Raw genomic sequence first — 16,293 nt, forward strand, 5'->3', positions numbered from 1 at the left:
TGTTTCATTGATTTACTTTTCTTAGCGTTCAATATATTGCTATAGAATTAGTCTGCGCTTTTTTTCGTGTTGTATGTTTGAGTGATAATGGTCATGTGCCGGTAACACATCGGACCGAGACTGCTTTCATCGTCCGTTTATTTATCAGTATGTGTTTACCTGTACTAGACGGTGCTTTAATCTAGGCTTGGGATGCATTTTTTATGTTGACACTACCTGATTTATTTCATTTTTTACCTGTGTTCTATTAGATTTGGAATTGCACATAAATATGTTCTCTTCAAACCAGGCCATATACCAAATTCATTACGAGCGGGGACAACTTCCAAAGCCCGTATATGAAGGTGGCTCTCCTTTAGGCGCGCATCTGGCTGCAAAGCCTGACTTGGGCTAGTGCCCTCTCTATCTGGATGCTGCAGCAAGCAGCGATAAATTAACGAGCGCCGAGATTAATTAGTGATGAGCCACCCTCGGCCGGCTTGTTCCTTCCTGATAAAGCAGAATTTATATTTGCTCTTCCGCCCACAGGGGAATCGCAGGATGAAGACGAGGAGGTGGGGGGAGAAGCCGGAGCCCAGAAGAAAAAGAAACCGAAGCAGAAAAAGGAGGCGCAGCGCCTCTCGCAGGCCGACCTGAAAGAACTAGCCAAGGGAGAAGAAGATATTGTACAGGATCTGGAATTCTCAGACGATGAGTAAACACGCAGCGATTGTACCAATAACTCTTCCTCTGCTGGATGCAGGCCCTGGCTGCCGTGTACGAGATATCTCACAGAACGTTCTGTGCAGCGGAATAAGAGACACCTGGTACCAGCCTTTGTGCTGCTGCTTCTGCCGCCACTGTCTAACAATTGGCATCTTGGCAGAGAAGACTTGCCTAATAGAAGTGTAGAAGAGTTCTGCATGAACGGTCTTACAATGACATCTTCATACATCATGCACCCCAAATACAGCGCTGATAGAGAAGACTTGCCAAACGTGGAGGGGGGGGGGGGGGGGGTCCATGTGTACGTTACACCTACACATTTTACAGTTGTAATAGTTACCGGTGGTGGTATTCCATCTGTATGTGATCTACACAGCTATGTTCTATCAAGCCTTTGAATGCCAACAAAAACACCGTTTAATGAGCCCCATTATTTCGAACGTGAGGCTGAGATGCTGAAATCCCATTGCTGTTGGTGTCCCGAGTCATAGATGGAGGGGTACGGGCAGTATGGTTTGTCTGTGTATGAAATATGCGGCACTACTGTATATAGAACACGTTCACCTATTGCTGCATTACAGTTAAGAAAAGCAACGGCTACTATTTTTTTATTCTTTTTAATAAACAGATTCTTTATTTAATCTGAGTTTTGTGCAGAGGGCAAAGAGCTGCATGTTCGTGGTTCTGGAGCAGGGCCTTTAGTACTGTGTGCTGTCTGTTGGTCTCCGATCCTCTGGCACAAAAGGAAGAGCGGATGATTTTCTTATGACAAAGCATACATGTTTAGGGCCAAATGTAATGCCGCCTGATTTTGGTGGATGTTTTTATTAAAGGGGCAATTACTTACAATGCAAAACCATGCCTTGTAGGTGATTGCCCCTTTAAAGAAAATGTCCACATTCAGCCGGCATCCCGCGTTACATTGGGTTCATAGTGTTAAAGAGCATCTAAGCCACCAAAATAAATGTTCTAAATGTTTTCTATAAGGATTATATTGGAAGGGGCAATAATGTGGGGCTTCAAGAAGTTTTTCCCCATGCTTCCTCTGGTTCTGTAAGTCTTTTTTTTTTCTTCCTTTGTCCTACTTTAACTGATATATAGAACTAAAATGTAATACAGGTCGAGTTTCCCTTATCTGAAATGCTCGGGACCACGAGAATTTTGGATAAGGGATGTTTACGTTTTTTGGAATAATTTTGTTTTTAATACACCCCTGGTGGTGCCCCGATTGTCCCACAACATCCACAGTGTCCCCCGGAGGCCTTCAGGATCCTCTTCAGCGGTCCCAGGAGTGCATTGCACAAGTTTGCAGGCGCACCGGTGACGTCACCGGCGCACTCACAGGACTGCTGACGAAGACCCTGAAGGCCGCCGTGGTCATCGGGGGTCTTGGTAAGTATGAAAAGGGGCAGGGGGGAATTAAAAAAAAAAATCGGTAATATTCTAAAAAACAAAATTTTTTGGAATATTTCGGATAAGAGATCTAAGGATACGGGAGACTTAACCTGCATCGCAAAACACTGTGTATCCATTATTGAATATTGTTGGGATAACCTTTGTTGCTGGTCAAAAAATCTTTCAGATGATGCCGTTTTCATGCCAGAGATCCCGTCGTGCGGACCTGTGCTTCGCCTTGGCACTGCGCGTGGATAGCAGTAATGTGACTGCATCAGGTTCCACCCAGTTTGTGCACTGGACGCCACATAGCAGTAGATGACGGCATTGCCTGTATAGGCTCCGAATGCTGATGGATATCTTATCTATCCTGCTTTGAACCGTAATAGGCGTGCCTGTGTTCTGAACACCCACTGCCATTAGTGAAAACTTGATTTAAATTGGCCGTCCAAATAGCTGTGGGTAGCTTAAGAATTTTCCTTTCTACAAACAATTAGTCTGCGAAAAGCCTGAATCTTTATTTGTTTTGTAGCTGTGCTTCAGTAGAGATACAGACAGGAAGTCTGGTCCCAGCCTATCGCACAATCTTTTCCGTACAGCTTTTATAACTTTTGAATTTGTCATTTTTGAATCTTGCTAAGTGTCTCTCTCTCTCCAATGAGTAATCCTGAATTTTTGGTTTGCTCATCCTTCAGGGGAAGAACAGAATGAGAGGGTGAGACTAGTGAGTAGGATAAAAGAAGTTAGGAGATAAATCTGGGATATTAATGGACTTTGTGAGGACTTATGGTGCCCATATACTTGTGAGATAAGGCATGCGATTTCGATAAATTGCATGCGTCACCCAGAGCGATGTGTGGGCCCGCCGGTTGAATCTCGCATTGCCAGATATTATGCACGTAATCTTTATCGCATTGCGTGTGCGATCTGCGGAGGTGTAGCAGAGCTGGCGGCAGGAGGGCTAGCCGCACCGTCGCCCGCCAGCCCTCTTCCAGCACCCGATGTCTCCTCGCAGGTGGCATGCGACATCGGGGGCTGGAAAAAAGCACTTAAGGCGCAATGGAAAATCGCATCTGATCGCACAAGGGCATGGGCACCATTAAAGTAAGTGGTTCTCATACTTGGTCCTCAGGACCCCACACAGTTCACGTTTTCTAGGTCACCCGGCAGGGGCACAGGTGCCACCTTTACTCACTGACACACTTTATAAGACCCACAGGTGGAGCTAATTATGTCACTTGGTTCTGTGAGGAGACCTGCGGAACGTGCACTGTGTGGGGTCCTGAGGACCGAGTTTGAGAACCTGTGTAAAATGGGTGAGGTAGGATGTAGCATTGCCCTGAGAACACTGTGAGTGATTTGATTATATGTATGACTGGATCGTTTTAGATTTGTAGAAGGATCAGATAGCTGGAGTTCAAGTTGCAGTTTGTCATTACTACGCTGCCATCTATCTCTCCCTTCCTCATCCTGTATCCTCGCCGCCATTCATTCTCCCCATCCTCACCGCCCTTCATTGTCCTGATCCTCGCCGCCCTTCACTCTCCCCATCCTCGCCGCCCTTCACTCTCCCCATCCTCGCCGCCCTTCACTCTCCCCATCCTCCCCGCCCTTCACTCTCCCCATCCTCGCCGCCCTTCACTCTCCCCATCCTCTCCCCATCCTCGCCGCCCCCTCACTCTCCCCATCCTCGCCGCCCTTCACTCTCCCCATCCTCGCCGCCCTTCACTCTCCCCATCCTCGCCGCCCTTCACTCTCCCCACCCTCGCCGCCCTTCACTCTCCCCACCCTCGCCGCCCTTTTATTTAATCCCAAATGTCGTCACATTCAGCATGGTCACAGTATCGTTGCGCCGCGTCCCATCCCATGGCTCGCTGCACTATAATATTCTCCCTCCACACCCTAGTGGATGGTAGGGCCGGAAATACCACCTGTCGGCTCAAATACACCACGTTGACCTTTTGACTGTCGACCTAAGCCCATGTCGCCCTTCAGTGGTCGAACCAATGCATGTCCACCTAACGACGGTATACCGCTGCAGAAGTGTCACGTACAGGTTAGGAGTGCACAGTGCAGTGTGCTACCATCACCTGTCTCACATGGACGGTTACAGGACTTCTGTGGGTGTCTGGAGGACGACCACTGTACGACGAACCCTCTGACAAGAAGTGAGCACCTGATCCAGCTGTAGCCCCCAGTGTGTTCGGATTGAATAATACAAAGGATGTGTGTATAATCCCATGTAATCTGGGACCAATAAATTACCCTGGAACTGGAACACTTGGTCATGAGATTAGCATTTAGGATGGGTTAGAAATTCCAGACCAGGCCGGTACGGCAAATACTGTTTAAAAGGTGACAATGTAGACCCCAAATATACAATTTATCAGGTGTTACCCTGTGTATGAGCATGCAGGGATAGGTGGCGTTCTGTATGCCAGGTAGTGGTGGGGAGATTACAAAATACCATGGGGCCTTACTCAGGTGTGTCCTCCACATCTAAGGACGCCTACGCCCAAGACTGGTGTCGGCTTTTCTGTGTTGACCCATCTGCATTGTGATAGAACGTTGGTATTATTCGTGCAGCGTCTGTATTTTCCCATATGCGTTTTCTTTCTGTTATACTTTTATTCTTTACCATTGAGACCCGGACATTACTATATAGGGCCTTGGGGTTTTTGCTTATGCTGCCTTTGGCATCTGGAAGGGGGTCGTAACATGCCCGGAAGCATCTGTCCCAATTGTGTCTGTATGTGGAAGTTCAATGTTTAGATGAGTTCTCGTGTACTTTGCTCTTACAATGCATCCTGGCAGATATGATGAGGACATGTTGCTTGCAGGCTCATGCGTGTGAATCCTAACACGCATGAAGATCACAGCGGATCATTCATTTCAGTCTGCTCTTTCTCTGCACCGCCCCAATACAACCGCTGGTGAGAGCAGCAATGGTCACTAGGAGCTGCACCTGTAACCACTAGGTATTCTGCATGCACCTCCGCCTGCACGCCCAGGTCAGACATCTCAGTGCAACAGCCCTGGTGGTCTCGATTTGTGCAGCTTTTAGATATGGGACTGAAGCATCGATGGTTTATTCCTTTGGAGAGTATCATAGGACAGCCCCATAAAAAAGGGCTCATTTAGTTTCATGAAGCCACTTATATAGTATTGCACTGACATACTAATAGCTGATACAGTTTTGAATTCTGACCAATGACTTGGTGAAGTTCGCAGTACTGCGATCAGCATTTGGGAGTTACCGGACTACAGTGAGCGGAAGGGGATAGATAGAGGCAGGCAGTTTTGTGTCCTCCTCCCCCCCCCCCCCCCCCCCCCCCAATTTTATTTTTTTAAAGGCATTTCTAATAACCAACAGGGTAAACAGCCAAGTTCTCCTAAGGCAGGCATGTCCAAACTATGGCCCTCCAGCTGTCAGCTGTTGTGAAACTACAAGTCCCATCATGCCTTGCTGCAGTTTTGCTATTAGGGGATGCTAAAACTATGGCAAGGCATGCTGGGATGTGTAGTTTCACAACAGCTGCAGGGCCAGTTTGGATATGCCAGGTTTAAAATATACCTGTTAAAAGTATAATGTAGTGTTATGTAATGACTTTTTCTAACATACATAATAGTTGGGCCGACCGGTCTTTTATTATACGCTATTCAGTCCATATGAAACTTCTGTAATTGAAGTGAACAGTTTCTGGCCTAGTGTCAGAAATGCTAAATACAGATAATCCCCCGTCTGGGTCACTGCCAAAACCCTGTTGCATTTTTAATATAAAACAAATTTTTTAAAATAGTGCCAAAAATTCCCAAAGGCCGTCCTTCCTCACAAATCACTGTGACCAATGATAACACCCTTCCATTTTCATATAAAGGCAGCGTTGGGTGTAGCAGAACAGTATTAGTGCGTAGCTTACCCTATGATTGGTGGTAGTCATTTACATATAGCCTATTGCTGGGTCCACACTGTGCGATTCTGACAAACTTTCTATTCAAGTTTGACTATATAGTCAGAATTGAATACCAAGTCAATCCGAATCTAACCGCTGCATTTGAGAACGATACGCGTTCCTGCTTAGTTTGAATTGAATACAAAAATAGACTTTGCAGGCAAGACGACTGTGGTTTACTTGGTGTGCGATTCAATCCTAATCAGAATTGAATCGAAAGAGAATCGCATCGTGTGTACGCACCTATTCTCTTCTGTATAACCACTTCTAGATATACCATTTATACTGGAAAAGAGGTAAGCAGCTAGTTGGATTCCGGCCGGCGGTAATGTCGGCAGTCAGGACCTTGGTGTTGGTATCCAGACTGTCGGCATATGAACTACATCCCGTTAGGACTACGACGCCCAGTGTGCCTTCCAATCTTTTACAATCTCCAATGATTTTACAGTAGTTTTGGACGATGTTCCTGTCCAATGAGCTGGGGCTGTGTTCACAGCAGTGCACTAGTTACTGTCCCGGCTGATTACATTTCAGTTGGGAAAGTTTCCTGGGTACTCTTTACCTAGCACGGCGCCCACGATCTTGATCGTGGGCATCGTGAGGTAAAAAATCGTGTCGGTCGCGTCGTATGCGGGCTAAACATGCCCGCACGCGACGCGATGCTCACGATTTCCCATTGAAACCCATGTTAAACATGGACATCGTGTCGGTCGCGTCGCGGCCGGCTATAAATGTGCACACGATGGCCCCGACGCGATGCCCACGATTTGCCATAGGAATTAATGTTAAAAGACCCGATGGACACGATTTTAATGTTAAATGTCTCAATGGACCCGATTTTAGCATAGGAAACAATGTTAAATGGGCCTTAGAGCCCAAATAATTACCCTGAACTCTGAAATGGCCCCCCCAATTTTGTACGCCACCCCACGATCAACGTGAACCCGAAGCGTGGCGAGCGGCGGCGGTGCGCGTCCTCCGACCTTTTCATACCCCCACTATCCACGTCGGCGTGGAGTTGAGAATAGAATAGTGTGGCGAGCGCAGCGAGGGGACGCGGATACCTTCACAGGTCAACGCGTCCCCTCGCGGGCTTCACAGGTGTCCGCGTCGCCACGGACACCTGTGAAGCCCGCGAGGGGACGCGTTTAGCTGTGAAGGTATCCGCGGCCCCTCGCAGGGCTCGCTGCGCTCGCCACGCTTCGGGCTCGGTGGCTCGCTACGCTCGCCACACTATTCTATTCTCAACTCCACGCCGACGTGGATAGTGGGGGGTATGAAAAGGTCGGAGGACGCGTACCGCCGCCCCTCGCGGGCTCGCTGCGCTCGCCACGCTTCGGGTTCACGTTGATCGTGGGGTGGCGTAAAAAATTGGGGGGGCCATTTCTGAGTTCAGGGTAAGTATTTGGGCTCTAAGGCCCATTTAACATTGTTTCCTATGCTAAAATCGGGTCCATTGAGCCATTTAACATTAAAATCGTGTCCATCGGGTCTTTTAACATTAATTCCTATGGCAAATCGTGGGCATCGCGTCGGGGCCATCGTGTGCACATTTATAGCCAGCCGCGACGCGACCGACACGATGTCCATGTTTAACATGGGTTTCAATGGGAAATCGTGAGCATCGCGTCGGTCGCGTCGCGGGCACACATAAATGTACCAGCGATGCCCGCGATGGGCGCCGTGCTAGGTAAAGAGTACCGTTTCCTGCATTAGGATTCGAATATTCAAGTCTGGCGCATGTGCAAAAACATAAGGTGCATACACACAGAACGATGCCGGAAACATTCAAATCATTCATCGTGTGTATACGTGGAATGATTCAATAACACTTCACAAAAGATTGGTCTTTGATCTTCCTGATCATAGACCATCATTAACGATCGGCGGGAATGCACTCGTTAACGATGCACGGAACGATTGGTCATCCCCATCGATCGGGAACGCCCACATTGTAGGTTAAGCACCGTACCCATGGAACGATTTGGAGGACACACACCTGTGTAATAAACCTTTCGTTCTGATAATACCGGTACATAACAAATAGTAATGGTGAAAGTTGCCTCTTACATACAGTAAGACGCTTTTTGTATATATTTCTATTTGAAAACAATGTTTTTAAAGAGGCACAAATGCATTTCCGCCTTGTGATCGGTTTAAAGTGGTCCGAATGCGCTGATCTGGAGGGCTGCTCAGTTTGTCAGGCGGTGTAATAGTTAAGCCTAGATCCGTAAAGCTTCTCAATCCCTACAGGATGAAGCCCTGGAGGCGTTTTGCATGCTCAATAAGCATAGCGAGTGCCGCTGCGCAGGTTACTCCTTTCCGCTGTGAAGTCGGTGCTTTGTAGTGACATCAAAGCTTTTATTTTCTGGTCTCCCCTTTGAAAGGAAAGCTGCCACCAGGCTCATTTTCCCAGAACTCGTAGATAACCCTTTGTCTGCTGACAAAAGCAGCAACACAGCCGGACCTGCCAGTAGCAAGGAAACTGGTGCTATGTGGCGGTCTCCTGGCTTCTGACATATCCTACGCTTCAGAAGGGGGGGCAGCGAGAGTTGACAGACAAAGCTCCCACCCTACTGGGATAGCGGAGAAGCCTTTACTCACTCTGTGGCGGTAGACAGGCTGACAACTTGTATTCAGTCTGTGAAGGAGATAACTACCAGTAGCTTGTCTGGGCCCCTCTGCTTTATTCACATCATGCACATAACTTAAATTCTTGGTTGGAAAGAGTCTAAGTTCTGAACATGACTTGAGGCCCCCTTACATTAGAACGATTTTGGCTAATTTCGATGTTTCGAGCTGATATATCATCTGAAAAGTGCCACATCTAGGTTGGTCGGACTGCACCTGTGACTTGTCAGAATTGGATGAAAAATTGGAGTGCTTTTGGCGCATACGATATATTGTATGCAATATATTGCAGAAACATGCAATTTGGCCAGATAAATCTCATACAATTATTGGACCAAATTGCATGCACAAAATGACACCAAAGTACCAAATTGGATGCAATCACACTCCTGGGAAGGTCCAGGGGGAGTTCTAGGGAAATTGCATCCAATTTCAGCATCAGATATATTGTTATAATGTAAGCAGATTGTGTAACAACCAGGCTGCACTCTACAGGGAAATACGTCTAGGCTGGTGGTGTTAGTAGGCAAGAGATTATATAGTGAAGAAACTTGAATGACTTTAAGGTTAGGTAGAATGCTCTTTACATCAACCTTCCCCCCCCCCCCCAAAAAAAAATACAACCATAGCTTAATTTGAATCTTAATCAAGAATGACATTTCTTTAGTCTGATTTGTACATTCTTGTACCCTACTGTGCTGTTTCCATTGGGGGATAAAGGGAAGAGGAACTGGGAGTCCTAGCACAGTGAAAAGATAGGGGGGGAGGAATTGTAAAGCAGGGATGGTGAACCTTCGGATTGTAAAATGAAGGGTACTTGTTTCCTAGCACGGCGCCATCGATTTTAATTGTATGCAATCGGGTTGCAAAAGTCGGGCCAATCGCATTGCATGCGATGCGATTGACCCGATCGACCCAATTTTTTACATTGGAACTAATGTTAAATGCTCCCCTGACCCCATTTTTCATTGTATGCCCCCCCCCCCCCCCCCCCATTGTTAACGCCACGCCACAATCAACGTGAACCCGAAGCATGGCGAGCGGCGGCGGTGGTGGTACGCATCCTCCGACCTTTTCATACCCCCACTATCCACGTCGGCGTGGAGTTTATTTTAAAGAGCCTGAAGCGTGGCGAGCGCAGCGAGGGGACGCGCATTACTTTACAGGTATTATGCGTCCCCTCGCAGGGCACGTCACGCTATATAAAATCAACTCCACGCCGACGTGGATAGTGGGGGTATGAAAAGGTCGGAGGACGCGTACCGCCGTGCTCGCCATGCTTTGGGTTGGCGTTCATCGTGGGGTGGCGTTAACAATGGGGGGCATTTGACATTGTATACCCACCCTGATGGGTAATTTCTTTTAAAAATTGGGTATGGGGGGCTATTTAACATTGTTCCCTATGTAAAATCGGGTCCATCGCATTGGTCGCATTGTATGCCATTATAATGGCATACAATGGACCTGATTTTACATAGGAATTTAACATTTACATACAATGCTTACAATGTAAAATCGGGTCGGTCGCATTGCATGCAATTATAATGGCATGCGATGGACCCGATTTTACATTTGTCGGGAAACCTCAAAAAAAAGCCCGAAACCGGGTCGGTGGGGTCCCATCGCATACCTTAAGTTAAGGTATGCAATGGGACCTGATGGGTGCCGTGCTAGGAAACAAGTACTAAATGGATTGTATGCAGATTCTGGCCCCGGAGGATTGGTCCTCTGATATGATGTGCTGCACGTCAGAGCAGTTGGGATCGGGAGCAGATTGCATGTGCTTTTAAGCACAAGCAATATGTCATTAGATGGCTCATACAACCAGAGTCATGTGACACTCACTCCCTGACTTGCAGAGAAGAGAGGTGCAGCTTCCGGGCGGCCCGTGGCAGTGAAGATGCTGGGAGCCGCAGAAGTTTCCAAGTGGCAGACGGGCGGGCGGCTGAAGAGAGCGGTGGACGTCGTTTTGCACAATTCTGTCACTACTCTGTAAACTGTTATCAGAGGACTGCTGCATTCCGGCTATTTAATAACGGCATAACACAGCAGATGGAAGCAGATTGGTAGTAGCTGGCAACCTGTAAATTAATAAACTAAAAAAAAATATTTTTGGTACTCCTGTCCTTTTGATCCTAGTAGGCCAGCCCCCATTTAAATGAAGCTTCAATCATGCAGCAGACGGATTGTATGACAGATTGTGTGTCCAAAAACCACCAAGGACTGCCGAGGAGTTGAAGGGAAATTGTACCCAATCATGATTGTAAGACCGGTTTCTGATGTATGGCCAACTTTACACTTGATCCAGTAAAAGATTGCTGTCTGCACATATGCAGTAGAATATCAGGTTGGAGGTAGCACCTCCCCGCAGACTCTGGGTCCTAGTGCCTGGTGTGTATGCAGCACAGGAGAATGTGCAAAGTGCTGCTCTCCCTATAAGAATTTATATGGAACAAAAAAGTTTGGTGTGTGAAATTTTACTGCGGTTACAGGTGCACCCTTGACAGACACCAATTTGCCCTCTGTGAGTCCATGAGGTCAGACATGACTTACGAATGCCTGCACAGAACAATGTTGACAGAGTAACTTAGACCTCAAACCACCTCAACGGATTTATCTTAGCGGAAAACTAAAAAAATTTTTGCCACTTCTGGTTTGATGTTGAAAAAGCACGTCTAGTTCACGCATGCCATTGACGGTGCGTCTCCAAAGTCTATATATGGCTGACTAGGTTTATGTTTGAGTTGAAGCCCATGCTCTAGATTCCGGTGCTTCCTCTCGTTAGTCGGTTATTATTTGGATTTATATACACTACCTCAATAAATAATTACTCAGCATCTATATAGTCTTTGTTACCACAGTGGGAATACTTGTGTTCTCTGGCAATGTGCAGGTTATACACCTACAAAGTCTCAGTCATGTCCCATTTATTGATAACACACAAGTCACTTGTATAACCTTTGTTTTTATTATTAGATTTTGCTGCTATGCAGCATCTTCTGGTGATCTGTTAAGGTCGGAGTCTTAATAAACAACAAAAAATTGCTAATTGTACCGCTGATATACTTTCATTTGTTTTTCCCAAAAAAAAATGAACAGAATCTGTCAATGAGCATGAGAGTAGATGACACAAAACATGTAAACAAAATAAACCCTTAAAAAAAAAAAAAAAAACACAAGGATGCGTACCATAGCTATGAGAGTCTTTGGGGGGAGGGGGGGGGGGATTTCTGTCCATTTGCAGTAGATCAGCAGTATCACCTCTGGCTCAGGTCTGTGACGGTGACCGGCGGCCATCTTGTCTTGTCATTGACCAATGTCTGTTATGAAGAGCGCTGCAGTGGGGGTTGCTTAAGGATTGTCCAAAGCAGATGAGTGTTCCTTTGTCCCCCCTCATGTTTATACCCATTTTTTCTACATACATATGCAGAAAAAACCAAGGCGGAAAGCGTGGTACATGGTCTAGTTTTTTTCCTCTTGCCCCCCCCCCCCCCTCCCCCCAAGAATGTTTGCTGGGAACAACCCCTTGAAGCAGTATAGACTGAAGTAAAACCCGATTCCAGCACTGTACTGACGCCAGCCAGGAAGTAGGCAGCGCGGTTATTCTTTGGTACAATATTAAGTTGCTGGAGATGCATAGACCGCATAAGAAAGCAGGGAGAGGCAGAGACAAAACATGTGACTGTTGTCCTTCTTTTACCAAGTCCATCGTCTAAAATAATTCACCATTCCACTGTTCTACTACCCTGCATGTGGGGTACATTCCTGCCTCCCCTGGCCACAGTATGTGTGGAATATAGGTTATGCATGACCAAGTATGACTGGGACTTGTCCCGTATTCCTTACACTTGTCCTACTCCTGCTAAAATCTAGTTTTCCAGGTATTGCTGGAAGATATTTGTCCACCTCTCTTTGATCGCTTTACAAAGGTGTCAATGGAAATAAAAATATATACATATATATATATTTATCTATCTGTTTCACCCACTGAGGGTGCAGGGACTTTACACCCAAATTGTTCATTCTTTGCTTAAGTTGTTGTTTTGTTGCAAACACTCTGGATTATTTTAGTCTTAAGCAGCTGAAAGGATAGCAGCTCCCCCGAAGCAAAGTATCCCTTCTGGTTCGAAGCTCCGGCTCCAGCAAGCAGCGGTTAGAATATCCAGCTATAGGACAGGGCACGGTTAAGAAAGGGATTTAGTAGGTTCGTTTAAGTATGTTGTGCTGCCGTTCTCATGTTTGGGTGAGATACGGCTGGAGGGCAGGAGAGCGTTGGGGAATGGAGATCCGGCACTGCCAGTAGAGGGGGGTCTGATCTCGTTGCTTCCCAGATCTCTGTCCGGCGCTCGCAGGCTAGGGTGCTGGAGGGGAAATGCCATTGGAAAGCTCGCCATGTACAGAACTCGTCCAATTCTCTTGGCGACCTGCAAGGTAAAGAGCACACCGATGAGAAATTGTCCATGTTCCATCCAGATAGTGAACGTATCAAGAGCAGAAATCCGATGTAATAACTCTTCAACATTCAATTGTAAAAATAAAATGAGGCGGGTATCCATAAATACACAGAATGAAAACAGCCGCTTCTAACCCCTGTCCTAGCTGACTAACCTGAAGAAGGCCACAAGCTATAAGCTACTGTATGATAACTGACAGCGGTGTATCTGCAGTAAAAGACCAAATATTTTTATTTTTTAATATACAGCCCCATAAACACTAGATGATAAAAAGGACCGATATATCATTACATATTATCTAGTGTGTGCACAACAACCGAACGATACCTGCTCCCGCAGGTCACCATCGTTTCTCGTCTGTGCATGCAGCTCAATCTTGACTATGTTGTTGAAGACTGCACGTTCGGTGGTGAGGACAGAAATGTCTCTCGGTGTATCGTTTGTCCAGGAGCTTAGGGAGATCTTCCATAGTTCAAGTCTATGGACTCTGACGGATGAGACACTGACGCCTCTACTTGGGTCAGGAGGAAACACCACTCCAGCCAATCATATGACTTCTAACAGCGGACAGTAATCATAATTTGTAGCATGGTGCTTTGTGGTATCAGGAGGATAACCACTAGTGCCATGACGGATCTAATCTAGGTTACATTATGACTGTATATGTTGTATAAGCTCAGAGCATGTTAGCTATACATATAAGACCGGTATAGCTATTCAACCAAATACATCTCTACTCTATCCCCAATCCCCATCACCACTGCTTCCCCCAAATCCAATAATCTAGCCCCTGAGAGCAACCTGCTAGTCAGACCCCTCCCCGTCCTGTTAAACTGCAGCACATTTCTAACGAATTGATCCACGGGGAACAATTGGCCAAAGAACCTTTTTATTACACCCGTCATAAACAGCCAGGGCTGGAGGGAAAGCCATAAACTTCAGTTACCACTTTATTATAAGGCCTGCAGGCCATAGCACAATCCTATTATACTGTGATAGTGTTTAAGTGTGTGATACAGTCTGCAGTTCTCTGTGTGAAAAAGTAAAACGATCATTACCCTCACAGGGGCTGTGCGGGGACGGCTCCAGAAAGCAGATTTATGCCTGTGTTGGCAACAATGTTTCAAAAAAAGCTCTTTATTTTCAAGACATAAATAACGGTATTTGCACCTGTTTTGCAGTGTGAGGATGTATTCGTTGCATCGTATTATTTTATATACTAGTGATATAGAGACCACTCTGCAATTCTGTGCCAATCTACCAATCCGGTCTAAAGATGGGTACACATATATACAATCGTCGGGCCGTTCTTCCGTTCTGGGACAAACAGCCGTTCAATTGTATATGTGTGTACGCTGTCCCAACTCCCTCTGTACGATAGATAAACGGCCAAAAACCGCCTTGTCCGTCCATACTCGGTCGGTCAAAGGTTCTTTGCTGTTTCATTTTCATCCGGCAGGACGGGCCCATATCGGAACAAAAGTGCAGTGTGTGCGCACGTTCGATCAATATGCTGCCGTTCTTGCGACTATACTGCCAAAGCTGGAACGCCCATGTGGGTGTTCCACAGCTGCGTGATCTCTCCTACAGCACAAGAAGTGATCACCTCTCCCCATGTATATTTAAAGAAATAATCATAATATACATGCACCCCATCTTTATAGCAGGTCGCCGTATCTGTCCCTAGTCACCCTGCCGGCTGCTATAAATACGGGGGAAAGCGTCTACAGTCAGCCGGCAGGGTGACTATGGACAGATACGGCAAACTGCTATAAAGATGGGGGAAAGCGTCTACAGTCAGCCGGCAGGGTGACTATGGACAGATACGGCAAACTGCTATAAAGACGGGGGAAAGCGTCTACAGTCAGCCGGCAGGGTGACTATGGACAGATACGGCAAACTGCTATAAAGACGGGGGAAAGCGTCTACAGTCAGCCGGCAGGGTGACTAGGGACAGATACGGCAAAGTGCTATAAAGACGGGGGAAAGCGTCTACAGTCAGCCGGCAGGGTGACTATGGACAGATACGGCAAACTGCTATAAAGACAGGGGAACGCGTCTACAGTGAGCCGGCAGGGTGACTATGGACAGATACGGCAAACTGCTATAAAGACGGGGTACGCGACTACAGTCAGTTTGCCGTATCTGTCCCTAGTCACCCTGCCGGCTGCTATAAAGACAGGGGAACGCGTCTACAGTCAGCCGGCAGGGTGACTAGGGACAGATACGGCAAAGTGCTATAAAGACGGGGGAAAGCGTCTACAGTCAGCCGGCAGGGTGACTATGGACAGATACGGCAAACTGCTATAAAGACGGGGTACGCGACTACAGTCAGTTTGCCGTATCTGTCCCTAGTCACCCTGCCGGCTGCTATAAAGACAGGGGAACGCGTCTACAGTCAGCCGGCAGGGTGACTAGGGACAGATACGGCAAAGTGCTATAAAGACGGGGGAAAGCGTCTACAGTCAGCCGGCAGGGTGACTATGGACAGATACGGCAAACTGCTATAAAGACGGGGTACGCGACTACAGTCAGTTTGCCGTATCTGTCCATAGTCACCCTGCAGAGAAATGTAGCTAGAGTACCCTGCATGTCTATTCCCCCCATTATGTACCAGAGCATACACTGCATCTTAACAGGTGACACATTTCTATGGGATACGGTCATTGGGTCACCACCAAGTAGGTAGACAAGCATTAGGTTGACATGAGTTTAGGATGACATGACTTTAGGTTGCGGTGGTACATTTTAGTGTTTATGTTGATTGTGTCGACATAAGGGTGAAAAAAAAAATTACAAAAAAAAAAACTTTCACTGTCAACCTTACCCATGTCGACCTAATGACCCTGTCGACCTTACCCCTGTCGACCTTATGAGTGTCTAATAACTTGCTGGTGACCAACGGATCCCAACACATTTCTATTCCATATACTATAGATCTTCAGAATATACCTGTGCTCTGATTTTTAGTGCTGGGCCAAGTTTCAGCCCCATGGTATTCAGTAAGTGCTCTTCAGTTAGCAGAGGCAGAGTCTCCCCATCTATACAGTGCTCCCGGAACACCTGCGCGGAGAAATGGCAAGATCACATCATCAATCTACAGTGCACTTCCATGTAATTCACAGTCCACCTAAGAGTTGATTTATGAGGTTTTC

At 46.8% G+C, this 16,293-nt stretch overlaps 2 protein-coding genes across 4 annotated transcripts in view; one reads left to right on the forward strand and one right to left on the reverse strand.

Moving 5' to 3' along the window:
- Window positions 1–1,346, forward strand: part of NOC2L (NOC2 like nucleolar associated transcriptional repressor) — a 57,952-nt gene extending 56,606 nt beyond the window's left edge. Inside the window, exon 19 of the mRNA XM_083163279.1 lies at window positions 529–1,346. Coding sequence (XP_083019405.1) covers window positions 529–698 — 170 coding nt within the window. The 3' untranslated portion in view covers window positions 699–1,346. The remainder of the gene's footprint in view (window positions 1–528) is intronic.
- Window positions 1,347–11,629: 10,283 nt separating this feature from the next.
- Window positions 11,630–16,293, reverse strand: part of SAMD11 (sterile alpha motif domain containing 11) — a 160,307-nt gene continuing 155,643 nt past the window's right edge. For all 3 annotated transcript variants that reach the window (XM_083163284.1, XM_083163283.1, XM_083163285.1), the window contains exons 13-14: window positions 16,091–16,201; window positions 11,630–13,108 (exon numbers count right to left, since the gene is read on the reverse strand). In XM_083163284.1, the coding sequence (XP_083019410.1) occupies window positions 12,869–13,108; window positions 16,091–16,201 (351 nt within the window). In that variant the 3' untranslated portion in view covers window positions 11,630–12,868. The remainder of the gene's footprint in view (window positions 13,109–16,090; window positions 16,202–16,293) is intronic.

This window comes from Crinia signifera, chromosome 19 (assembly GCF_055691185.1).
Source record: "Crinia signifera chromosome 19, ASM5569118v1, whole genome shotgun sequence".
NCBI lineage: Eukaryota > Metazoa > Chordata > Amphibia > Anura > Myobatrachidae > Crinia > Crinia signifera.